The 26,496-nt window shown below is 43.4% G+C and overlaps 1 protein-coding gene across 4 annotated transcripts in view; it reads left to right on the top strand.

The window, feature by feature from the left end:
* TPM4 (tropomyosin 4) overlaps positions 1-26,496 on the top strand; it is a 33,817-nt gene that overhangs the window by 5,826 nt on the left and 1,495 nt on the right. Inside the window, exons 2-9 of one of the 4 annotated variants that reach the window (XM_032237848.1) lie at positions 4,865-4,990; positions 13,559-13,692; positions 18,526-18,643; positions 19,483-19,553; positions 21,524-21,599; positions 24,283-24,345; positions 24,448-24,517; positions 25,398-26,061. In XM_032237848.1, the coding sequence (XP_032093739.1) occupies positions 4,865-4,990; positions 13,559-13,692; positions 18,526-18,643; positions 19,483-19,553; positions 21,524-21,599; positions 24,283-24,345; positions 24,448-24,517; positions 25,398-25,480 (741 nt within the window). In that variant the 3' untranslated portion in view covers positions 25,481-26,061. Of the gene's footprint in view, positions 1-4,864; positions 4,991-11,648; positions 11,937-13,558; positions 13,693-18,525; positions 18,644-19,482; positions 19,554-21,523; positions 21,600-24,282; positions 24,346-24,447; positions 24,518-25,397; positions 26,062-26,496 lie in introns of those variants that run through there. The other 3 variants (XM_032237864.1, XM_032237855.1, XM_032237839.1) reach the window with 3 other exon arrangements.

Here is a 26,496-nt window from a genome sequence, read left to right as displayed (position 1 = left end):
GAAGACCTCCAAGGTCCCTTCCAACTCTGTTATTCTATTCTAAAATCTTAGCCATTCTGACTTACTCACAAACCTATGAACTATGGCTTAGAGCAATGTATGAACCTAGCTAATATTGTGCTTCACTGTTTGAGAACTTTTGAAAAAGTGTGATGTATTTTTAGGGTGCCCAGTGTCCACTTTGCTTTCTTCTTTATCACTAGAGCAGTCTTGGGAAAAGTAGGGACTGGGCAAATTTCTAGAACAGAAGCTGATGAGAGGAAGCTTTTTCACTCTGTTGGAATCTGAAGTCTCCTAAATAAAATTGACTAAAATATAGGTTTAGGTTTAGGTTTATTGGATTTATATGCCGCCCTTCCCCAAGGACTCAGGGCGGTGTACAACATTAAAAAAAACACATATTACAAAAGTTTAAAAAAAATTAAATAGAATATCCCAAACAAACCCAATTAGGATTAACAAAAAAAATCAATTAAAATAAAAAATGATCAATAATTTATTTTGTTTTGTTCAGGCCAGGCCGGCTTGCTGGAAAAGCCAACTTTTTAGGGTGCGTCAGAAGGACCGAAGGTCGGGGATTATACAAAGCTCCGGGGGCAGCTCATTCCAGATTTAATGAATTTAAGATTTAATGAATTTGTATGCTGCCCAATCCCGAAGGACTCCCGTCGGCTTACATAACAACAATTTTAAAAATACTAAAAAATTTAAAAGACAAAGACAAAGCAGGTTAAAAGAACACAACATACACTCAACCTTAGTGAGACTGGAACTCAATCAAGGGTCAACAGCCCCAGGCCTGCCGGAATAGCCAGGTCTTCGTAGACTTTTGGAAGGCCAAGAGAGTGGGGAGGGTCCGGATCTCGGGGTAGATCGTTCCACAGATGAAGGCGCTCCCACAGAGAAGGCTCACCCCCTGGGGGTCGCTAGCCAACACTGTCTGGCCAATGGCACCCTAAGGAGGTCAACTCTGTGGGATCGCACTGGACAGTGGGAGGCTTCCGGTGGAAGTAGGTGGTCTCGCAGGTATCCTGGGCCTAATATAGAGCATTTAAGTAGCATTTTGAGGATGGCATCAGCCCCAAACCAGAACTGGTTCAGTGAGGTGTACTTCTTTGCATCGAGGGTCAAATTTTCCTAACATATCAGAAGACAGAGGACAAAGCATTCTTTCCCAGCACTCAGAAGCCAAGGAACAGCCCAACACATTATCACCAGCCAGCCACTAGATAACAGAAATTCTCTTCTGTAGAGGGACAAACTGACACTCAGAGCATGCTCAACCTGATATAAATAGCTGCTTTCAGGAAGCAATGTGGATTTATATGGGAAAGTGGAAGGAGAGCGAGTGTCATTAAGATAAGAAAGGAGCATATTTTGGCCGCTCATTCTAAAGGAGCGGCTTGGGAAAAAATGACCCTGTAAGTAGCCAAATCAAGTCTCACATTGAACGAATGAAGCTGTTGTTTGATTAGTTTAGTTTACTTCTGTTTACTTCAGTTTACTTTAGTTTAGTTGTTTAGTTTAGTTTATTGTCATTCCACATCGTACAATGAAATTAAATGCCATCTTTAGTGTACATTATAACTATGAAAATAAAAACACAAACGCACATCCTTCACATTCTGTACAATTGAAATTGAAAAGCCGACATTGCATTAATATTGCACTATACTGTAGAATTCAGTATAATTACTGCCCTGGGATAGAAGCTGTTTTTCAACCTATTTGTCCTTGTTTATATTATCCTGTACCATCTGCCAGAGGATAATAGTTAAAAAAAAAAAAAGGATGCCCAGGATGAGATGGATCTTTAAGAATGTTTTGAACTTTCTTAAGACAGTGGGAGCTATAAAGCTCTTCCAAAGAGGGGAGAGGGCAACCAATGATCCTCTGGGCAATGACGTTAACCCTCTGGAGTGTTGCCCTATCTGCCACTGTGCAATTGGCAAACCATACACAGCAGGGGTAGATTCCGGCTGCCACTACTGCCAGTTCACTCAGGGACGCACCACACAAGCGTACTTCACGTGCATTTGCAGTGCAACAAGAATTGCTCCATGCATGCTCAGAAGGCAAAACCAAGTTGGCAGCCCCTATGGCGCCACCGAGAGTACCGGTTTGGGGGCATGGCAGGCCTGGATCACTGCCAGTTCCAGCGATCCAGGCCGCCAAGTTACTACCGATTCAGCAAAAACGGTCCGAACTGGTAGGAACCCACCTCTGATACACAGGTGTAATAAATTAAAATACTCTCTATGGTGCAGATTAACTATGGGTAAACCATGCATAAACCATGCTTAAATAGGCTCACCATGGTTTACAGTCCAAAACTAGCTGATTTCATGAAGATCCTGGGGCACAAACAGGTTAGGGGTTAATGCAATGGGTGAACCTAGTCTCAGCCATACAAATCATTTACAGATAGCATAAATACATGGGATTATGCATACAATTTGCTAATCCAAATCAATCTAGCTATGATGTCATTTACTTGGATTTGATTTAGCATGTTGCATTTGTATGAATGTATGTGTCAGCGTTCCAAATATTATGCAGAATTAAATCAGAGTCCAAGGCAGAGCTATCCTTAAAGTTCCAATTTAATAAGACAGACATGTTGTCACAAACTGTGGAATCCCAAATCTAAAAGCTTCCTGGGATTCCACCCATTTGAAAGTTAATGATCTTATCCCCACATCCATAAATCCATCACATAGTCCAATCTTCTTCAGCCACGCTGGCATTTCCACCCATCAAGTTCCGGTCAGATGCTGAAGTGCGGAGACAAAAGATGACCTTGATTGCTAGAAAGGAATAACAACAACACATTCCACAATTCTACTCCTTACTATTCCCCCCTCCCAATTGCCCACTAATGAAACAGCATAGTAAAGAAAGAGAGAGAAAGTGTGGCAGGCCAAAGATTCTAAAAGGAATATAACTGCAGGCCTGACAGTATGTATGCAACTGATAATAATATTAAGCTATAATGTAGTGTGATTTTGTCTTAGTAGAATGTGAATTCATCTGCTGGTTAGCACTGTCTGCAAACCAGATAATTATGGGTTGTTCAACAAACAATAGTGGCTGGGTTCACACACTATACTAACCCTAAACTGAACTACATTACAATGTAGCTTAATGAATGAACCCAACATGAAAATCATCATCTGTAATATTTCCTCAATTGCCAAAGGGAAGCTGATGGCTATTATAGAAACACAGTTTTCATTTTGCCAGCTCTTTCCAGAAGTCTTCTGTTGAAGGGGCTGAGCAAAAGGGGTACCCTGAGGTTGGAATTGCAAAGAAATTTGTCATTTTAGAAGCAATGACAAGCAAAGGTAAGAAGATACCTTGCAGGTTGCACCTGAAACACATCTTTCTCCCATGTAACTGTGTATTAATTTTCATGGAGGGGCATAATTTGCCCCATACATACAAGGTTTGCAGTTGAAGAGAAATAACATTCACACATGCAAAAAGATCACTATCAATAAATGAATGTTAATAGACCCCACAGCAAAAACAAAGCATTGAGATTAGTGACACAATTAGCATATCCAGAAAAGGAGATGATATAGATAGATAGATAGATAGATAGATAGATAGATAGGTAGGTAGGTAGGTAGGTAGGTAGGTAGGTAGGTAGGCAGGCAGGCAGGCAGGCAGGCAGGCAGGCAGGCAGGCAGGCAGGCAGGCAGGCAGGCAGGCAGGCAGGCAGGCAGGCAGGCATATAGATATAGATATATAGATATAGATCAGTGGTGGGAATTCAACATTTTAGTACCGGTTCTGTGGGCATGGCTTTGTGGGTAGGGCAGCAAAATCCCCATTCCCTCCCCACTCTCAAAATTTCTGCTACCAGTTCTCCAGAACCTGTCAGAACTGGCTGAATACCACCTCTGATATAGATATAGATATAGTATATAGATGTAGATACACTGGGTATGTCTAGTTTAATGAAAAGAAGGACTAGGGGAGACATGATAGCAGTGTTTCAATATCTCAGGGATTGCCACAAAGAAGAGGGAGTCAAAACTATTCTCCAAGGCACCTGAGGGTAGAACAAGAAGCAATGGGTGGAAACTAATCAAGGAGAGAAGCAACTTAGAACTAAGGAAAAATTTCCTGGCAGGTAGAACAATTAATCAGTGGAACAGCTTGCCTCCAGAAGTTGTGAATGCTCCAACACTGGAAGTTTTTAAGAAGATGTTGGACAACCATTTGTCTGAAGTGGTATAGGATTTCCTGCCTAAGCAGAGGGTTGGACTAGAAGACCTCCAAGGTCCCTTCCAACTCTGTTATTCTATGATAGATAGATAGATAGATAGATAGATAGATAGATAGATAGATAGATAGATAGATAGATAGATAGATAGATAGATAGATAGCACAAATATAACATAGATAGATAGATAGATAGATAGATAGATAGATAGATAGATAGATAGATAGATAGATAGATAGATAGATATGGAGATGGAGATGGAGATGGAGATGGAGATGGAGATGGAGATGGAGATGGAGATAGAGATAGCATCTAAAAGAACCTAGGCTCCTGATATGAAATCTGTACAGGAAGATCAGATGTCTGAGCTTTTAAATCTGACATACAGAAAACAGATCTAAGGAAAATCTTCTTTAAAACAGCCACAAAATGGTTTGAAAGAGGTGAAGAATTAGTCTTCACTACACACACAAAAGATATCAAGTAACTACTAAGCCGCTTCTGATAATGCTGTGTTTCTCATCCTTGGCAACTTGAAAATGTGCAGACTTCAACTCCCAGAATTCTCCAGCCAGCATGATGTTAGAAATTTGAGAAACATTGTCTTAATGGCTAACTTTGATCTCTGGATAGGTGGAGGATGAGCTGTTGGCTTTGCAGAAGAAGTTGAAAGGAACAGAAGACGAGCTGGATAAGTACTCTGAAGCCCTGAGGGATGCCCAGGAGAAATTGGAGCAAGCTGAAAAGAAAGCCACAGATGTACGTATAGACTCTTCATGGGGATTTCTGGGAAGGAATTTGGGGAAAAAGAGAGTTTGGGGGACTCAATGAGGTAAAAGACATGGCTAGGCGACAATGGATAAACTCTGAAGCTTTCAAGAACCTGGACCTTATTGTATCAACACCAATTTAGTAATTGGTGGTAATTATTACTATTCCCATAATCCAAACTGTAAGATGTGTGTATAGTGAAGCCAGAACATAGGTAGTCCTTGCTTAACAATGGTAACCTGTCACTAAGTGATATGATTGTAAAGCATGGCTTCACATGACCATGCTGCACACCGACAGCAATTCCGGTTGCCGTTGTTAAACAAATCATAAAGCCCTTTGCTACCTCCCGCTGGCTTCCCCATTGACTTTCCCTGTCAGATGCCGGCAGTGAAAGTTGCAGATAGTAGACACATAGCTGCGGGATATTTTGATGTCATAATTGCGAGCAAGTCACCAAACATCCGAATCATGATCACATGACCGCAGGGATGGTCACAACTATGAGGATCTGTTGTAAATATCCCACATTCAGTGCCATTGTAACTTTGGTTACAGAATGGTTGATGAGTATATAGAGGTAATTCTCCCAAAACCTGAGGCCTACCTAAGGAAGACATTGTTAAGGCTCCAATAAGGCAAAATTTATAGGAAATTGAACCACAACTGCATCAGCCAGAGCAGATTATTGGTACAACATATAAGCGTTAGCTGGAGAAGTATACACATTCCCCCCTTCCAATAAAGGTAAAGGTTTCCCCTTGCACATATGTGCTAGTCGTTCCTGACTCTAGGGGGCAGTGCTCATCTCCGGTTCAAAGCTGAAGAGCCAGCACTGTCCAAAGATGTCTCCGGGGTCATCCGGCATGACTAAATGCCGAAGGCCCACGGAACGCTGTTACCTTCCCACCAAAGGTGGTCCCTATTTTGCTACTGGCATTTTTACATTCTTTCGAACTGCTAGGTTGGCAGAAGCTGGGAAAAGTAACGGGAGCTCACTCTGTTACACGGCACTATGGATTCGAACCACTGAACTGCCAACCTTTCTGGTCAACAAGCTCAGGATCTTAGCCACTGAGCCATTGCGTCCCTTCCTTCCAATAGAAGAGAGTATAACTCAGGTTTGAGCAGTGGAGTGTTTGGTGCTCTGTGAGCTTGGTTGTTTACCCATACTCAGTGATATTGATAATGTTGCCTAGTCAAATAATTGAAGCACCTCTAAGCTCAGAGTGCACCAAGACCTCCTAATTCTTCCCACACTGACGTGCAAGCACTTCACTTCAAAAGCAACGAAACTAATACATTTGCCCACTATCCTTCTAAGATCCACGCCCCCAAAAGGCCTTATTGCCCCAATTTATTTCAAAACACTTATAACCAAATGGTCGCTTCCAAGCTTCTTCTTGGGGGGGGGGGGTGTCGCCTCCTTGGTGCTTTCTGAGTTCTGCACTGATGATGTTACCTAGTTTGGTAATGCAAGAAAACAGCAAAGCTCAGAGATTACTAAGGACACCCACAATTCAACTTTGAGGTACAAATATTCTTTTCTAAGCTGCTTCTTTTTGCAACTCCTTGCAAATGCACTGTTGAAATTTTACAGGGAAAAAAAAACCCTGAAAGTGTGTCCCAGTGGTGAAATTCAATGTTTTTTCCTTATGGGTTCTGTGGGCGTGGCTTGGTGTGCGTGACATGGCTTGGTGGGCGTGGCTTGGTGGGCGTGGCAGGGGAAGGATACTGCAAAATCTCCATTCCCACCTCACTCTGCGGCCGAACTATTCAAAATTTCCACTGCCGGTTCTTTAGAACCTGTCAGAACCTGCTGGATTTCACCCCTGGTGTGACCTCTTATCATTTGAAGCCGAACGATCAAAACTAATGTATGTTTATGTAACTTTCAAATAAGGGGGGGGGGAAGAGAACCAGGTCATCCCCTGAAGAGGAAAATATGTAAACACAACAACGGATAGAGTGGATGGAGGGAGGAGTAGAAGGAAAGATAGGAAGGAGAGGAGAAAGGAGAGGAATAGGAGAAAGGGAAAGGCAGAGGAAGAATGGGAGGGAATGTAAGAGTAGGAAAGAGGGGAGGAATGGGAAGAAGAGGGGAAGGGTAAAGGGGAGGAAGGGGAAGGAGAGAAGGGAAAGGAGAGGAGGAAGGAAGGAAGGAGAGAAGAAAGAGAAGAAAGGGGGGTAGGAAGGAGGGAGGGAAGGAGGGAAGGAAGGAGAGAAGGTGAGAAGAAAGGAGGGAAGGAAGGAGGGAATGTAGGAGAGAAGGAGAGAAGAAAGGAGGGAAGGAAGGAGGGAATGTAGGAGAGAAGGGGGGAAGGAAGGAGGAAAGGAAGGGGGAAAGGAAGGAGAGAAGGAGAAAAGAAAGGAGGGAAGGAAGGAAGGAGGGAAGGAAGGAGGGAAGGAGAGAAGGAGGGAAGGGGAAGGAGGGAGGGAAGGAAGGGGAGTAGGAGAGAAGAAACGAGGGAAGGAAAGAGGGAGGGAGGGAAGAAGAAGTAGGACCGTTGTAAGATAAGATGGATCTATGGGATGTTAAAAAAGCAATCTTCAAGTATATTGTTAACAGTAGGGAAAAATTGTTATAAATACATATTATTAATAACAGTTATGAGGTCATATAATTGTGAATGTATACCGTATATACTCGAGTATAGGCCGACCCGAATATAAGCCGAGGCACCTAATTTTACCACAAAAAACTGGAAAAGTTATTGACTCGAGTATAAGCCTAGGGTGGGAAATGCAGCAGCTACCGGTAAATTTCAAAAATAAAAATAGATACCAATAATGTTTTTGAATATTTATTTCAAAGAAAAACAGTAAACTAGCGGTGTATTCAATGAAATACTTCACTCACCTCATGATGCTGATGTCCCGCTGTGATGATGATGTCCCGTGCAGCCGCGGGAGCGATGTCCCGCCTCCTATGACACACGGCACAGTGATTCCTATCATTGGATCACTGTACCAGAGGAGGTGGGACATCGCTATGTGGCTGCTTGCCATAACAAGGAGGAGGTGGGACATCGTTGCAGAGCGGCAGGAGGGGGAGGAAGGGGAATCGTAAGACAGCCCTGCATTACATTAGAACGTGAGGAGGGGGGATGGTGCGGTGCGCGCTGCGCGGCAAACTGACACAGAGGGAGGGGAAACTCACAGGGGCACTGGGCCATTCACGAGTGTCACCCAGCGGCATGGCCCCGCCCCTTTTTCTCCTCCATTTCGGGCAAATTTTTCACTGACTCGAGTATAAGCCGAGGCGGCTTTTTTCAGCCCAAAAAGTGGGCTGAAAAACTAGGCTTATACTCGAGTATATACAGTATATGAAATTGACAAAATAAAATAAAATAAAATAAATAAAATAAAAAACAAAACAAAATAAAACAAAAAACTAATGTATGAACTACTATAAAGTTTTGGCATGGAGAGGAAACAAGTTCCAGATTCTCCATTTAAAACCAGCCTGGAAATCTCAGCTCTGCCCATTTACAATAGTGTTGCTGCCTTGTCCACTTTGGTCCTTGGCTCCAGAAACCGAAACTGTGATTTGTGAGCTTAACTCTTGCTTTAAAGTATTTGTACTTTCCTCCTCAGTCTAAAGGTTCTTGGAACTGCTTCAAGAGTGGTAGGAGCCAAATGATCCCTGCCTTTGGCACACATTGTAAAGAAAGGACCTGGAAGGAAGAAAAGATAGGGAGGAAAGAGGAAGGGGAGATTTTTCTGATAGCGGGAATTTATGTGTAGAAAAAGCCAGCCAGTTACAGTAATTGGGAAGTGAAAGTTGCTTCCTGCCTTCTCCTAAAACTTACTCAGTCTGAGCTGAAGACTGCCTCTTCATTCCAAGTTTTCCACGAAATATGTACAAGGGTTTTTTTTTGTATCCTGCCTTTATTAATTTTACAAATAACTCAAGTTGTCAAACTTATCCAACACACCTTCCTCCTCATATTTTCTCTACAATAATAACCCTGGGAGGTGAGTTGGAGAGAGAGAGAGACAGAAAGAGGGGGGGTGAGGGAGGGAGAGAGGGAGAGGGAGAGGGAGAGGGAGAAAGAAAGAAAGAAAGAAAGAAAGAAAGAAAGAAAGAAAGAAAGAAAGAAAGAAAGAAAGAGAAAGAAATTGGCCCAAAATCGTCCAGCTGGCTTTCATGGCTAAGGCAGGACTAGAACTTCTAGTTTCCTACTTTCTAATCTGGTGCCTTAACCACTAGACCAGAGTTTCCCCAACCTTTTCAGCATTGTGGGTTTTACAAATAACTCAAGATGTCAAACTTATCCAACACACCTTCCTCCTTGTATTTTCTCCACAATAACAACCCCACCAGGTGAGTTGGGGGGGGGGGAGAGACAGACAGACACAGACATAGACAGACACACAGAGAGAGACAGAGAGAGAGAGAGAGAGACAGAGGGAGGGAGAGAGAGAAAGAAAGGAAAGGAAAGGAAAGGAAGGAAGGAAGGAAGGAAGGAAGGAAGGAAGGTGACCCAAAGTTACCCAGCTAGCTTTCATGGCTAAGGCAGGACTAGAACTCAGTTTCCTACTTTCTAACCTGGTGCCTTAACCACTAGACCAGAGTTCCCCAACCTTTTCAGTTTTGTGGACTGACGGGGTGAGGGAGGGAGGGAATGGTTCCCATGTGTGCAGTGGGCAAGCTGCACAGATACATGATCACCTGCTGCTTGAGCAAGCGGGGATGTGCTCACATTCACACTCATCTGCCACTTCTGTAGCCTGGTTCTGAAAGGATCACATGCTGGTAGTGGGCTGCAGCCCAGGGGTTGGAGACCTCTGTATTAGACCAAAGCGGAAAAATCTGTTTAGCTGCATTGAGTCTGTGGGAGGAGATCTGCTCTTCCATGTTTTCTTTCCTACACAAGGATCCCACCCTTTCACTTTTTCTGCTCACACAGAGCAGGCCAGGTAAGCCCCCTTGAAGGCTCTGTATTTGGGGGGGAGAAAAATCCACAATTGCTTTTTTGATCAGGATATAGCAAACCAACCTTTATGAGTAATCTCAAAGGTGAACACTCCCTCATACAGGAATAGAGAGCCAAGTGAGGGACAAAAGGAAGATGCCACTAGAAAAGAACATTTGTTACTCAGGGTTGAACAGTGGCGTCTTTGGGCTCTCTGGTTATTTGCCTGAAGGCGTTTCTTTACCCAACAAGGTAACCTCATCCATGTAAGAGAGTGTGGCATTACCTGTTTATATGAAGTAGCTTGCCCTAATATTGGTGAGGGTGTGGTTTGCTACTTGGTAGCTTCTTGATTAATGTATTATTTCTGCTTGATGTTTGCTTGGTGTTAATCCCTGCTTATCCGGGTGTTGGCTGCGGAAGAGAATGTATTCCGGTCTTTTGGTTTCCTTAACTTTTGTATTGTTTATTTTGAACAGTGAGAAAATGTAGCTTATGTGATGGTTAATTAATTTGTCTGAATGCCAAACTTCCTGGGTTTTCCGAACATCTGTGGATTTAGCTTGGTCTAGAGCGCTAAATTTCCCAGTTGAAACTATGGTTGAGTCTCTCCATGTGTTGTGAGATTAAGTAATTTATAGGAAGGTGATCCCAGAGCCAGCTCTACAGCTTCCAATTAGGGCTGTGTTCACATATGCTTAACCAGTTGACATAAAACTCCTAGTAGGCGTATTTGTGCGCCCACTAAGCTTCCTTTATTTTGCAATTTAACATGTTATTAACATCTAGACTATTTTGTTGATTTATGCTTCAGTATACTGTGTATTCAAAGGAACCAGTTGAAGCAGGTTATGCTAACACAAGCAAATGGCTGCCTTTCCAGGTGGATTTTGATTCTCCCAAACTGGGTTGATCCTCATTTGCTCCCCAGGCATCGTACCCTGTGTGTTTCTGAGATGGGAGAAACCTTGTTTGGAGCTAGTTCGATCGGACGTACCCCGTGTCCCTGAAAATAAAACCTCCCTGGATGATAAGCACAATCGGGCTTTTGAGCACTAAAATAAGCCCTCCCTGGAAAATAAGCCCTCTCCCAAAATATTGCAACACAGCAGCAGTCATAAGGTGACCACAATGGCTACCTCCTGCACCTCAATAATAATAATAATAATAATAATAATAATAATAATAATAATAATAATACCTCCCCGAAAATAAGACCAAGTGCTTATTTCGGGGGTGAAAAGAAAATAAGACCCTCTCTTATTTTCAGGGAAACACGGTAGTTCCCTGATCTTAGGTATCCACATCACACATAGAGAGTTGGAAGAATGTATGGACGCGCCCTCGGTTGTTGCAGGAATTCGGTTTTCTTCCGTAGTCGGGCCTTGAATGAAGCACCGGCTCGGCTGAGCGCGGGAACTCTCGCTAGACTTGAGGGCGCGGAGGCAGACAAAGCGCCGTCCGTCCCCAATCTCTCGTATTCCCCAAATCCCCAGCCGGCACGTTCCAGGTGGGGCAGCCTGAGCCGCCTTTATTGCTGCCACTCAGCAGACGTTGTGGAGACAGGAGCCTCGCCGAAGAGACCAGGGCCCAACAAAGGATGCCAAGAAGCCGCCCCGCCGTTCCCGCCCCTCAAAGCCCCACCTCGCTCTCCCGAAAGGGCTGCCGAGCGGCCCCGTTTGGGCTGGGCCAGCGGTGGCCACGTCACGGCCCCGCCCTCCAGCGGTGCTGACGTCAAAACCCCTCCCCAGCTGCTTTCCTCCCGCCAGCACCGGAGCCGCATCCTTGCCGCCGCCGCCGCTGCCACCGCGGCCCCACGTGTGAGCTCCCGCAGCCCTTCTTTTGGCACCGGATCCGACTCGACCAGCCCCGCCGCTAGGATGGCAGGCACTACAGGATCGCTGGAGGCGGTGAAGCGCAAGATCCAGGCGCTGCAGCAAGAAGCCGACGACGCCGAGGACCGCGCCCAAGTCTTGCAACGCCAGCGCGATCAGGAGCGGGAGCTGCGCGATAAAGTGAGCATCGACGGCGGAGGGAAAAGCCTCCTTTGCCGGGGTTCCGCTCTCGCCTCTCGCTCTGCCTCTCCTCCGCTTCCTCGCCTGCCTTCCTCCTCTCTTCCCACATCCCAGCCCGGCCAGACCGCCGCCTGCTGTGCCTTTTGCCCGTATAAGGCAAGGCTGGAGGACGGGCGGACGAGGGTGGAGCCAACCCTGCTCCCGCTTTGCCTTCCACGTCTGCCAGGGCGGCACCGCCGTCTCTTTCTTCCCCCCTCTTCCTCCCTGCATCGCCGGGTCTGCCCCAGAGCGCTTTGGCCGCGATGCTCTTCCCTAGGCTCCCTCCGGGGTTCGGCGCCTCCGATCTCGGCCGGCGAGGCGGGGCGGCCTCCCTGGCTTTGCTTCCCCGGCTCCCGCTAAAATGAATTCAAGATTTCGCCTGGCCGGGAAGAAAGGGGGGAAAAAAAGGAAGCTCTCGGCTTGCAATGAATGGTCCGAGCGCACCCAGATCTGCCCCCCTCCTTCTGTTTGCCTTCCATCGCCATCTCGGATGGGGTGGGGCGCATAAGTGCCGATGGATATTTTTTTTGGGGGGGGGGCTCCGAAGACAAAGAATTGGACATCATGCCTGGAGGGGCTCTCCAATGTGGTCTGTGTCCCTTTTCCTCTCTCATCTTCCCTCTTTCCAAACTTGTAGGAAGCTAATGGAAAACAAGCAAAAATCACCAAGCTAAAAAATCTCTATGTGGTTCCCTTTCCGCCCACCTGCCTTTCCTCCTTCACCTTCGTCTGATCCTGGTCTTAAACTTTTCAGTTCCATAGTGGCTTATGGAGAGGCGGCTCTTCCCAGCCTCTTGCCGGTTCCTTGATCTCCAGTTGGACTTTATTGGGCCAGATCCGATGGACCTTATGTAGACTGAGCTTATACTCCAGGAAGGGGGAAAAAAAAAGATCTTCCTCTCCTTCTCTGAAACTGCTGTCCTTCTCCTCTTTCAACGTCCATTAATGATCCTTTCTGTGCCTGCAAGGTAGGACTTGGCTTTTAACCCTCTTGAGTGTTGGAGTCTGCCTGGAAGTTGCTCTCAGGAGGCCTTAAGTGGACTAATGTAACAGTGTTGGAAGGGACCTTGGAGGTCATCTAGTCCAGTGTTTTTCAACCTTTTTTGTGCAAAGGCACACTTTTTTCATGAAAAAAATCACGAGGCACACCACCATTAGAAAATGTTAAAAAAATTTAACTCTGTGCCTATATTGACTATATATAAAGTAATTTTCCCATGGCACACCTTACACTATGTCACGGCACACTAGTGTGCCACGGCACAGTGGTTGAAAAACACTGATCTAGTCCAACCCCCTGCTCACGCGGGAGACCTGTACTAGGGGGATTTGAACCGCCGAACGGCCGACCTTTCTGATCGACAAGCTCCGTGTCTTAGCCACTGAGCCATCTAGTCAGACTCTTTCAGAAGTTGATTTTCGAGCAGGGTGGGAGGGGAGGGCTGGCAATTATTATTTTTCCCCCAAATGGTTTTTTTTTTTAAAAAAAGTCTCCTTTCCGTGCAGTTTTATGTCACTTCAGTTCCCTTCGCTGAGGTTCTCAATAGCCTTTTAGTCATTGAGGATTTCTCTCTCTTGTCCAGGCCGAAGCAGAGGTGGCTGCTCTCAATCGCCGGATCCAGCTGGTGGAAGAAGAGTTGGATCGCGCCCAGGAGCGCCTGGGCACAGCTGTGCAAAAACTGGAGGAGGCAGAGAAAGCAGCTGACGAGAGTGAGAGGTATCCAAAGGCGGATCTGGCTGAGGAAGTGCTTAGTCTGATTTTTGGCGGCAGCTCTTCCCAGTCAAAAGTACAGCTAATTCTTTGTCAATCCCAGATTCTAAAAATCTTGGTCCTCATTCTGACTCCTTTAGATTTAAGGGCTCTCCAACCTTGGCAACTTTAAGCCTGGCAGACTTCAACTCCCAGAATTCCCAGACAGCTTTGCTTTGAATTCTGGGAGTTGAAGTCCTCCAGGCTTAAAGTTGCCACCCTGCTTTAGATAACCAATTGGGATCAGCACTGCCTTATTTCAGTAAAGGATCATGAACTTAAAAGTTCACATAATCAAAGGAATATACAGGTAGTCCTTGACTTACAAGAGTTCATTTAGTGACCAAAAAGTTACAACGGCACTGAAAAAAGTCGACTTAGCATCATTTTCCATACTTACGACCATAGCTGCATCCCCACGCTTTCATGATTTACATTCGGATGCTTAACTCACATTTAGGACGGTTGCAGCGTCCCGGAATCATGCGATCCCCTTTTTTTGCGACTTTCTGACAAGCAAAATCATTGGGGGGGGAAACCAGATTCACTTAGCAACCATGTTGCTAATTTAAGACCTGTGGCGATTCACTTAACAAATGTGGCGAGAAAAGTCGTAAAATGGGGCAAAAGTTGGCTACCAAATTTTCTCACTTAGCAACATAGGTTTTGGGCTCCATCGTGGTCATAAGTTGAGGACTGCTTGTATATATTGCCCATGTCTGCTCCCAGCCTTCCTACAAATATTCTGTAAAAATAAGGGACAGAGAATACTGTGGAAAACAGTGTAAAGTTAGATGTGCCCTGACATGTTCAGAATAAGGTCATTATTCATTTTACAATGTTTCCCCCTTGATTTGGAGTCAGATTGAGACTCCAATGGAGTGGTTAAGGTATAAGGCTTAGAAACTAGGAGACAGTGAATTCTAGTCCTGCCTTAGGCTCAAAGCCAGCTGGATGATCTTGGTCCGGTTACTTCTCTCTGCCCTATGGCAGAAGCAATGGTGAATCCCTTCTGAAGAACCTTGTCAACAAAAGTGCACAGGCTTCTCCTTGCAATCTTTGAGAATCAGACATGATTGAATGGAAGAAAAAAGTTACATGGATGAATACAGACCTCGGGTCATTTCCATCCCTGGCTGTGTTAGCCTGTTTTGCTGTCTCTCTGAGGCTTAAACCACAGATTGGCCATCCATGAGTTTAATTTTGCATGTGTCCCCCAATACTCTGTCCTGTTAGAATACAGTGACAAATCGCTAATTATCAGCCATGTAATATCTCCCCAAAATTTAAACATTAGAATGTTCTTTTCCTAAAAGCCTGCAAAAGCATTGATTTTGAGGCTGACCGCTGCCTTCACAGCCATGAGAAAAGCATGTACCATGAAAATTTGGTCTACTTTAGCTTTAAATAGTAAAAATAATAATAATAATTATGTGGTCTAAGTCAATAAGATAATGCGTTCTTGGAAGTTCAAAGAGTCTAAAGTGGCCTAATAAAAGTGACTTTAACAATTAAGGCAGCTTAATGAAGCAATCGGAGAATTACTTCCTTGTAAAAGGAAATCAGAGCTAGAGACATTTGTATACTAAGCTGCCTTAATCAGCTACTACACTGAGCTTTGCTTCTGGTTTACCAAATCTGTATTCTTGGTCTTAAAGAGAGTCAGTTAAAACATCTTAAAATGTCCTGACAAGTCTTGACAAGACACCAGAGGAATGAACAAGAACAAAGGTTTTTACGCTGTTCAGCTCACATGGCTTTCTTTGTTGGTTACTCTCGGTACTTTCGGATATTGATTGCCGATGGAAGAGGGCCACAAGCATTTTGCACACATTCAGTGGTACAGGTAGTCTTCAACTTGTTCATTTAGTGACCGTTTGAAGTTACAACGGCACCGAAAAAGTGCCTTGTGGACTGTTTTTCACAGTCACAACCGTAGCAGGATCCCCATAATCATGTGATCAAAATTCAGATGATTGGCAACTGTCTCGTATTTACGATGGTCGCAGTGTCCTGGGGTCAGGTGATTGATCCCTTTTGGGATCTACTGACAATGGGGGAGTCCAGTTCCACTCAACAACTGTGCTACTAACTTAACAACTGCAGCGATTCACTTAACATCTGCGGCAAGGAGCTTTGTGAAACAGGGCAAAATTCGCAAGAACTGTCTCGCTTAGTGACATAAATTTGGGGCTCCGTTGTAGTCATACGTTGAGGACTACCTGTGATGTACCTTGTTTTAAGAATTTTTCAGAAGTTCTCACAAGGCTAGGGAGTTTGTTTATTTAAAACATTCATGCAGCTGACCATATTCTAACCAACTCTGGGCAGCTCCCAATAAAAAGATAAAATAATATATAAAATCATATTAAAACTATAAAACTAAATGGATAAAAACATTTGAAAACCTGGCACCAAGTCAACCTCTTACTGTGCCATTATTCAATCATCTCCCAGCGTTTGGGGGGGCAAAGCCAGGTCTTCAAAGCTTTACAAAAGTTTAGGAGGGTATGTATACTTTTTTTTTTTAAAAAAGGAAGATATCTGTTGAAATTATTAATATGAAAGGTGTTTATTGAAATTACTAATACTATCAACATTAAATGGAGTCTGCTCAGACACTGAAATACACCCTGCAAGCGAGATGAAGAGGAGGAGGAGAGAAAGAAAGGATGGAAAGAGGAGAAGAAGAGAGGAAGGGGAAGTAGAGAAGGATGATAGAGGGAAGAAAGGAGGTAGGGAAGAGGAGAGAGGGAGAGGAGGTTGAATAACCATCTATATAATATATAATGTGTATGGAAAGCAGAAGAGAAAATGATAGTCTTTGGGGATTGATGGTAAGAGGAACAAAATAGTATTGGTTATGATGCAATGGTACATATATGATTATTTGTATGAAAATAAAAAAAAACTTTAAAAAAAAGTCTAGGAGGGCAGAGGTCTCCCGAATTTCAGGGAGAAAGGTGTTCCATAGGGCAGGACTTCCACTGAAAGGCACACTTCCTAACTCCCATCAGAAATCAATATTTAGGGGAAGGGGCTAGGAGCCTGCCCACCCTAACTGCCCTGGTGGAATAGGTAGATGTCTTTAGGGAAAGGTGGTCCCTAGATATGGCCCTCTGCTGTATAGATTGCAGGAGATTAGCCACTGATATCTTCTACTAAACTATTTCTCAACTCCAGCGCCTTTAATATGGCTGGACTTCAACTCCCAGAATTCTCCAGCAAGCAGGAGTTAAAGTTCCAAGATTTTAAAGTTGCTGAGGTTGTAAAACGGTGCTCTAATACAGTGTTTCTCAACCTTGGCAACTTGAAGATGTCCGGACTTCAACTCCCAGAATTCCCCAGCCATCATTCGCTGGCTGGGGAATTCTGGCAGTTGAAGTCCAGACATCTTCAAGTTGCTAGGGTTGAGAAACACTGCTCTAATAATACAGCTACAAGAATTAATGACATAAGGAAAGCATGCTGACCATGGCTCTTTGAAGTATTTCCTTTTGTTCTGTGGTGTATCTGTTAATTTGTATGAGTGCATTGGGAAACACAATGCGGTTTGTATACATTCTCTTCTGGGCAATGTGATAAGAAGGGTTTACAATCCTAAACTTTATCCCCTTGCCTTCCTCATTGAGAAGCATTGGGAAAAATTATTGACTTATCTAGTTTTCAGATTCAGCTTTCCATTTGCCAGCTTCTTTTCCCAACTCCAAATTTAGTCCTGCTCTGCTCAGTTTTCAGACAGATAACTTGCTGGCAGGAAGATAGATAAACAAAGTTTTGGTCCCTTTTCATTTTGTTTTTGGAAAAAATAAAAATAAATAAATCTAGAGATTATATCACAATGGTGACTATATATTAACAGTCACTAGAATTGTAATAATCATGTTTTGAAATGTATTTAAATATTAGTAGCTCGGGTTGGAAGTTAGCCTGATGGTTTGAGCTCCGAGCTTGGCAATTTGGTTGCAAACATTTCATCACCATTCAAGGAGACATCGACAGTATGTTTGAGTTGTGCTCGTCTAAAGACCTGTGTTCTGACAGAAGAGCACTACTCAAAACACACAATGTCTCCTCAAATGGTGACAAAATGTTTGCAATCAAATTACCAAGCTAGTTGAGCAAATACTTTACTGTCAGTTGGTGAGTGAAAAAAACTATGAAATATAATCCAGTAAATAATATTACTACTATAAATTGCTTTGCACTTAAAAGGATGCTAAGGAAAAGAACTAAGCTGCTCTTAGTGATTATTGTAACATTTATTGATCTACTATACTTTTCCTGATGTTGTGTTGTCCTGATATGTAAGAGAATAACAAGAGTTGGAAGGGACCTTGGAGGTCTTCTAGTCCAACCGCCTGCTCAAGCAGGAAATGTGAACTTCAACTCCTAGAATTCAAAGTAAACATTAAGTTGATTTATACAGAGCCATAAAAAGTACTGTATAAATATAAAGACAAATGAGTACAATAGTAGATGGTAGAAGCATTATGCGCATGAGTGCTTATTTAAGTAGAAAAGTCTAAAAAAAATACCCACAACATATAATAATAAAAAATAGAGGGATACAGAGATTCAGGAACCCATTCCTAGAAGGTTTACAGTGTGGACAGACTAGCCAGGATTAAGTTGTATTATACACATAAGATCGGTCACATTTTTCCAGTTGTTGAACAGACATGAAAGTTGCTGCCCATGCATTGGTCTTGATAAACATGGATCCCACCAAGACACACATAACATCTGTAAACAACTTTCCCAGAGGGTTTAAAACACTACTTTCCGCTCCTTCCACAGAGGTATGAAGGTCATTGAAAACAGAGCTATGAAGGATGAGGAGAAAATGGAGATTCAAGAGATGCAGCTGAAGGAAGCCAAGCACATTGCTGAAGAAGCTGACCGCAAATATGAGGAGGTAAAGCAGCTCTCCCGAGAGAGGGGAACACCTGGGAACAGTTTGGGGCAGGGAGACGTTCTTAGGCACCTGTCGTGCTGCGGGGCATTCCGGCAGTTTGAACTTATTTGGAAGCTGGCAAGCACAGTTGCCCTAAAGAAACGAGGAAAAGGCTGCAAACTTCAAAATGTCATTTGTCACCCCATGTCTCCCAGCCTATTTTGGTGGAATAACAGCCCAAGAGGTGAAGCTCCTGGGGTTTTTTTTCCCCTGCAGGAGGCCTTGGGCTCAGTTCCTCCAGTTTAAAACTGCCTCTGGCAGCATGTCTGGGAAATCCTTGCTCCGCTGGAAAGATCTGGAGTAAGACATAAAACTTGGCTAGACAAGCCACAAAGTGGGCGGGGACTAGGTAGTTTCCCAAGAGCTGGAGTTGCGGTTTCAAAGGTAGTTATAATGAACAAGGCGAGTTTCTATGATGCCCCGAATCTTAATTTTATTTTGATTGAATTCCTGTGCTTCTCGTGAGCCTGGTTTGCGTGTTCCCTTTGGAATGTGCTCCAGTCTATGTTGCAAATTTAGGACTTAACATTTCAAGTTAAAGCCTTGAGAATAACCCTGACAGAAGCATTATTTGCCACTCGGTAACCAAACAGAATCGCTGAGAAAATATCAGGGTGATCAGCGTTTCACCACCTCAGCTGGACTCCGTAATTTTCCAAGGATGTGCCAATTTTATTTAAGTGCCAGTTCGCTATTTTTGGAATGTAGAGGAGTGCAGATGTTGACCGTAATAGATGCTTTATGTTGGAACTGTATTGTTTGGTTTTTAATGATGTTTTTTTTAAAAAAACTTTCTCCAGGTTGCCCGTAAGCTTGTCATTCTGGAGGGAGAACTGGAAAGAGCTGAAGAACGAGCTGAGGTGTCTGAACTGTGAGTTGATCGTTGCTTGTCAGAAATCTGATTAAGGCAAGAAACTCATTAGTTACCTGCAGAGTAACTTCTAAAAAGTGCTCGAGGGCATCCAGAATCATCTTTCCCAACCTGTGTTCTCTAAGCACTTTGCACTTGCTATAATTTCTGGGCCACTTTTCAAGGGAAATTCCATGTGGGGCATTGCAGCTAATAATTAAAGCTCTTGGACACAAGCTGATTGTGCCTCTCGGCTGTCCGTACGCCTGTGTGAGCTCTACTCAGAAGATTGACACTTGAGAGTCATCTCTCTGAGGAACTATAGGTTTACTTGGTTGTTTTTCAGCTTGTTTGCCCTCATCTAGCCGCCTATGGTATATGAGGATAGTCTTGGATGCGTGTAACTACCGGTATCCCAGGGAGTCTTGAGTTGTATGTTGTCCGCATCTCTCTCTTTCTCTCTGCACTTCTAACCAATCCATTCCTGAAGAATTCTGGCGGCATGCAGCAGTGGGGAAAAATTATAATAATCTCCCAAATTACCGTATTTTTCAGATTATAAAATGCACCTTTCCACCCCTAAAAGAGTGTGGAAATGTTGGTGCTTCATATACACCAAATACAGCCATTTTTGGCCTCCCAAAGCCCTGCCCTCACAACCAATTTTTGCAAAAAATGGGTGAAAAACAGGTTGTTTTTTGCAAAAATGGAGGCATTTTCCCCTTCCTCCAGCCCCCAGAAGCACTCTGCAGGCTTCAGCAGGGCTGGGGGAAGGGAAAAACACCCCAACTTTTCACAAAAATGGACTTCCCCCAATCCTGAAGTCTACAGAGTGTTCCTGGGATCCAGGGAGGACAAAAATTGTTTTTCTTACTTACTTCTTCAAAATCCTGGTGCGTCTTATATACCAGTGCGTCTTATAGTCCAAAAATACAATAATTATAGAAAAGGAACACCTCCATACAAGGCCAGGATTCTTGAAACAATGCAGCCTTGACTTCCTTAAGGAGTACTCACAAGATGAGAGCTGGATGTAGTGACTTCTGTAAAGATGGGCAGTCGTAATTCCCACCCTGTGAAGATCACAAGAGAAGAACTTTCAACAGGCGATGTGTCAATCGCCAGATGGGCAGATTACATCCCAGTGTCTCGTGGCTTCAAATTCCCTAATAATGTACCGGCTGTTTTATATAGATGTGAAAAAGTACTGCAGAGAGAGTACTTTACAGAATAATTACTAAATGCTCAAGACACCAAACACAGTTCCCTCACTTTTTAGAGCAAAATCACTATCACAGTGTCGCTCATTACAACCTTATAGGCCCAACCCAGGAGATCCTCGTGTTTAATGGTGTGAATTATTTCATCAGAATGACTGGGGTTGATTCCATTCCTAAAAAAATCCAATTGGACTCGGTTCAGATAATAGCAATAGCACTTAGACTTATATACTGCTTCATAGTGCTTTACAGACCTGTCTAAACAGTTTATAGAGTCAGCCTCTTGCCCCCAACAATCTGGGTCCTCATTTTAGCAAACTTGGAAGGATGGAAGGCCGAGTCAACCTTGAGCCTCATTAGGATCGAACTCCTTCCTGTGGGAAGAGTCAGCCAGCAATATTGCATCCTAACCACTGTGCCCCACTGCTCTTATATTTAGGATAACCCCTAACATCTGAGACCAGGTCATCTTTTAACGCATGCTGAAATAGCAAATTTTCCCTCAGGACTTGTGGGGGGGGGGTGTTCCTGTTACACAGGAAGGATTTTGATTTTCCCCACACTTCATATTTTGAAAATGTTTTATGTTTTCATTATGGGCTGTCTTCTTGAGAGGTTTACATGTAAGAATGCTGGTACATATAAATTACAAAATAGGTGAAACAATACATCAGTAAAGAGGTTCTTAAAACTTCTGAGGGCAATGATGTTTTCCTTTAAGTAGTAGAACGCCAAGAGATGACTGTGGATGATTTCTTTTGCTTTGTGTAGGAAATGCAGTGACCTGGAGGAAGAACTCAAGAATGTCACCAACAACCTGAAGTCCCTTGAGGCTCAGTCAGAGAAGGTTGGTGGTTCCTAATCTTTTAAGAGACAGGAATTGGGTTTCCGTGTGTTTTTTTTTTTTTTGAAGGTTCAAGAATAGATGGGATGGATAGGCCTCTGCTCTTATAATGAACCCCTGAGATGATTTCCTTTCCTTTTATATTCTTCTTTAGTAGCCTGGGGTTTTATCTTCTCTGCTGAGGCCTATTAAGAAGGTGGTGGATCGACTCAGTTACTATGGTGAGGGATTCACCATTGAAGAATGAAAGTTAGGTTAGGGATAGATAGTCAAGAAGAAAATCCAGCTACGTGGTCGATATAATAGAATAACAGAGTTGGAAGGGACATTGGAGGTCTTTTAGTCCAACCCCTCTGCTCAGGCAGGAAACCCTACACCATTTCAGACAAATGGTTGTCCAATCTCTTCTTAAAAACCTCCAGTGATGGAGCACTTCCAACTTCTGGAGGCAAGTCGTTCCACTGATTAATTGTTTTAGCCATCAGGAAAATTCTAGGTTGTTCTCTCCGTGATTAGTTTCCATCCATTGCTTCTTGTCTGCCTTCAGGAGCTTTGGAGAATAGGTTGACCCCACTTCTTTGTGACAGCCACTTAGATATTGATGTTTAATTGGTATCACTAAAGGTTGACATCAACTTGATGGCACATACTCAATTGATCTAGTGAGGTCTAACTTTTTTTGAAGAGAGCTCCATATGCCAGTAGATGAATAGACATAAAAATACTAAATAATATCTATTGGATATTCATCTATTGCAAAATACACTATATTGCCAAAAGTATTCGCTCACAACTGATTCTGATTATGTGGATGGGTGAGCGAATACTTTTGGCAATATAGTGTATATCAACAGGCGATAGATTTGAAGCTCATCACTTCAGGGTAAGAAAATAGCAGGGATAAGTATTTTCCTTGCCCTCCATGCATCCTTAGCACCATTCCACACAAGTCTATTTTGAAACCAAGCAATCCATCATTTGGAGGATGAGTTGGCAGGTTTCTATGCATGGAGATTTAGTAAGGTTTGAATGCTGAACCAGATTGAAATCAAGGGTCAGCCATGGAAGCTCACTAGGTCACTGCCTCTTGTCCCTATGGACTGATGGAGATACAGTTGGAGAAGAGAGTACTGTATGCATTAGGAACTCTTCTTAGAGCTAGGTAGCATCTCAAAAATCGGGAATGCACTTTAACAAAAAAATCTCACCTGCTGTAGCTATGTCAGTCTTGTCCCAGGAAGTAACAGGACTGTATTATAGGCAACATTGATTATGCTGTATCGTCAGTGTTTGCTTTCAGGAATCATGTAAAGGAAGTCCTCAACTAAAATTTAGCCTGAAATTTATATTTCTAAGAGAGATATTTGTTAAATGAATTTTGCCTCATTTTATGACCTTTCTTGCCACAGTTGTTAAGTGAATCGCTGCATTTGTTAAGTTAGTAGCATGGCTATTAGGTGAATCTGGCTTCCGCATTGATTCTGCTTGTCTGACGTTCGCAAAAGGGATCACATGACCATGGGCATGCTGCAATGACAATAAGTGAGGAAATGGTCATACATCATTTCTTCCAGGGCTCTTGTAACTTTGAACCATCCCTAAATGAACTGTTGTAACTTGAGGACTACCTGTAGATGTTCTCCAGGGTGATCAAGGTCCATCAAATCTTGCCATTATATAGGTAGTCCTCAACCTACAACCACAGCTGAGCCCAAAATTTCCATTGTTGAGCAAGGCAGTTGTTAAGTGAATTTTGCCCCCTCTTCCGACCTTTATTGCCACAGTGGTTAACTGGATCAGTGCAGTTGTTAAGTTAGGACCACGATTGTTCAGTGAATCCGGCTTCCTCATTGACTTTGTTTGTCAGAAAGTCACAAAAGGTGGTCACATGACCTCCGAGACACTGCAACCATCATAAATACATGTTGTGTTTTTAGCAATGGTTTATTTCTTCTGTTTTGCTTCTTCATCTTTAAACAATGTTGCTGACATTTAGTGAGCCAACATGTGTGGTTCAAGGGTCTCAATAAAAGAGGGAGTTGGTGACCCTGGACTTCAGGCTAGAGCAGGGGTGTCAAACTCAAGGCCCAGGAGCTGGATCCAGCCTGCGGGGTACTTAGATCTGGCCCATGGGGCCGCTCTGCAAACAGTGAAGGACTGGCCCATGGTGAGCTACTTGCCAACTCCGTTTTGGCCAAGACAGCCTCCTGCAGCCCTCTACCAGAGAAAACAGAGCTCCATGTTGTACAGCCCCCCCTCTGAGCTTTATTTTTGCTGGCAGAGGACTGCAGGAGGCCATTGCAGCCAAAAACTGGGCTCACAATGGTTGCTCACCCCCCCTCCTCCCCAAGATCCATTTTCGCTGTCAGAAGGTTGCAGGAGGCCATCGCAGCCATAAATGGAGCTTGGGAACCCATTTTCACTGGCAGAGCGCTGGGGCCGCCCCAGGCACCCCCGACATGAGTGACATCAAGTTGGCCATGCCCTCCATGGCTACACACCCCTTCCTGAGGTCAAACACAACCCTACTGCGGCCCTCAATGAAATTGAGTTTGACACCCCTGTCTTGGAGGAAGTCCAGTGTATACGTAATTAAGAAATGAAATGGTTTCAGGTGCTTGTTTTCTACAATTCTCTCTCCCTCCTCTTACAAACAAAATGATTAATGTTAACCTTGTTTTCATAGTATTCTGAAAAAGAGGACAAGTATGAAGAGGAAATCAAACTTCTGACTGACAAGCTGAAGGAGGTGAGTGAGGCCAGTGATCATGTTGGCTTAGAGTTCAGAGAAGGAAAAGTGATGTCCGATCCGTAGTACAACCTTTTCATTGCTTTAATTGTCTGTTCTTAGGCTGAAACACGAGCTGAGTTTGCGGAGAGAACAGTTGCTAAACTGGAAAAGAGCATTGATGATTTGGAAGGTATGGGCTAAAGCTTTTGAAGCTTGGGATGGAAAACTTTTTCCACTGATGACACTGTTTGCATCATTACATGTCCGTGAATTGGCCTCTAGAACAGGGGTTTCCAACCTTAGCAACTTTAAGACTAGTGGACTTCAAATCCCAGAATTCTGGAAGTTGAAGTCCACAAGTCTTAAAGTTGCCAAGTTTGGAGATTCCTATTCTAGAAGGCTTTTTCCTTCCCTGAAGTATTTTATGGCAGTTTCTCTCATTATCTTGGTGCAATTTAACACAGCACCTGAGGATAGGAATAACTAAGATTAAACATTTCTCTTTTTTGTTGTGGATTTGATTGGTTGGTCTTCAGGTGAGCAAAGCTCATTCTTTGCAATTTGCCTAGCTTTTGGATTTCTTTTTTAAGAAATTGTAATAATTTAATGAAAAATCTAAGAGCTGAAAGTAGGATATATAATACTGAATAGGGGAGTGCAAAATGTTTTGAATTACAATTGTTTTGAAGGCATAGTATCTTCCGAGCTCAAAACGGCTGTCCCAAATTTGAAATATCCTAGTTTGATTTCTTGGAAATGTTTTATGCTGGAAACAACCTTCTTTGGGGTCCAGAAAAATCCAAGGTGATTATGACAGGCCAGTGTAAGCAGCTCAAATTTAAAATGTTCTTCACGCTCTGAAAATTGAATGCTTAATCTTTCCAACATTCTCAACTTTCTGTTGCTGAAATTTTCATGTTCCTCTTGCATTTCTGTGTTTTAACATTCATTTCTTTCCCTTTCTCTTTCTCTTCCACCTCGCCTTGCTTGTGGCAACATCTCTGAACTTCCCTATGCGCCTGTTGCTTCATCATTTCATCCTGCCTCTCTCGCCACCCTTTGCTCTGCAGATGAGCTGTATGCTCAAAAGTTGAAGTACAAGGCCATCAGCGAGGAATTGGACCACGCGCTCAATGATATGACTTCCTTGTAGTAGATCAATAACAGGGCTTTCTGTCCTGCTGAGTGTTTCTGCTTAAGCAGCTTCTGCTTTCCCTTTCCTCTGTGTGCTTTCACAATTCTTTTCCTGTAAAAATTGCACTTTGATTAAATATATATAGATATATTTATATATATTTCCGGAATCTTTTCTCATTTGTAGTTTATGAACTACAAACCATTTCTTCCTTGTTTCCTGTATAAAATAATAGTCTCTTTAACTTGAACACTGATTTAGCTTGAACACTGATTTAACAGAACATTACAGAGTTGGAAATTATTTATATAATTCTCCCGAAAATAAAAAATAAATAAATTTCCATTTGGATCTGGAAATCACCCTAACCCAGTGATGGCAAACCTTTTGGAGACCGAGTGCCCAAACTGCAACCCAAAACCCACTTATTTATCACAAAGTGCCAACATGGCAATTTAACCTGAATAATGAGGTTTTGCTACCTAAAATAATGATAACCAAGTCAGAGTTCAGCTAATTGGTCTAAGAAAAACATGACAAATGCACTTTTATGCCCCTTCATTTTTGTTTTGCTTTTGAAATGTTACGTTTAGCAACAATAAAAAAGAAGAACATTTGTAATATCATTTCTCTTTCCCATCCTCTCTCTCCTTCTCTCTCTCTCTCTCTCTCTCTCTCTCTCTCCCTCCCTCCCTCCCTCCCTCCCTCTCCCTCTCCCCCTCCCTCCCTCTCTGTCTCCCCCCTGTGGGAGAAACATGATGGAGCTGGGTTGGGGCAACGGCATATGTGCCTACAGAGGAGGCTCTAAGTGCCATCTCGCACCTGTGCCACAGGTTCCCCACCACTGCCCTAACCCAATAAAATCAGGCCATTTTTGTGGGAAACTCAATCTGAAGTTTTCCTTTTTGGGGTATAAAATCTATCTCCAGCTAATGCCTCCTTTGAGCAGTGGGTTGGGCTTTGATGACCTTTGACCACAGTTAACAACTGTGACTCTTGCTGAACTCTTAAATCTTTCACTAATTCCCTGTCAT

The sequence above is a fragment of the Thamnophis elegans genome, chromosome 1 (assembly GCF_009769535.1).
Source record: "Thamnophis elegans isolate rThaEle1 chromosome 1, rThaEle1.pri, whole genome shotgun sequence".
NCBI classification, from domain to species: Eukaryota; Metazoa; Chordata; class Lepidosauria; order Squamata; family Colubridae; genus Thamnophis; species Thamnophis elegans.
Note: the sequence above shows the minus strand (reverse complement) of the source record. Positions and strands in the feature narration are given on the sequence as shown.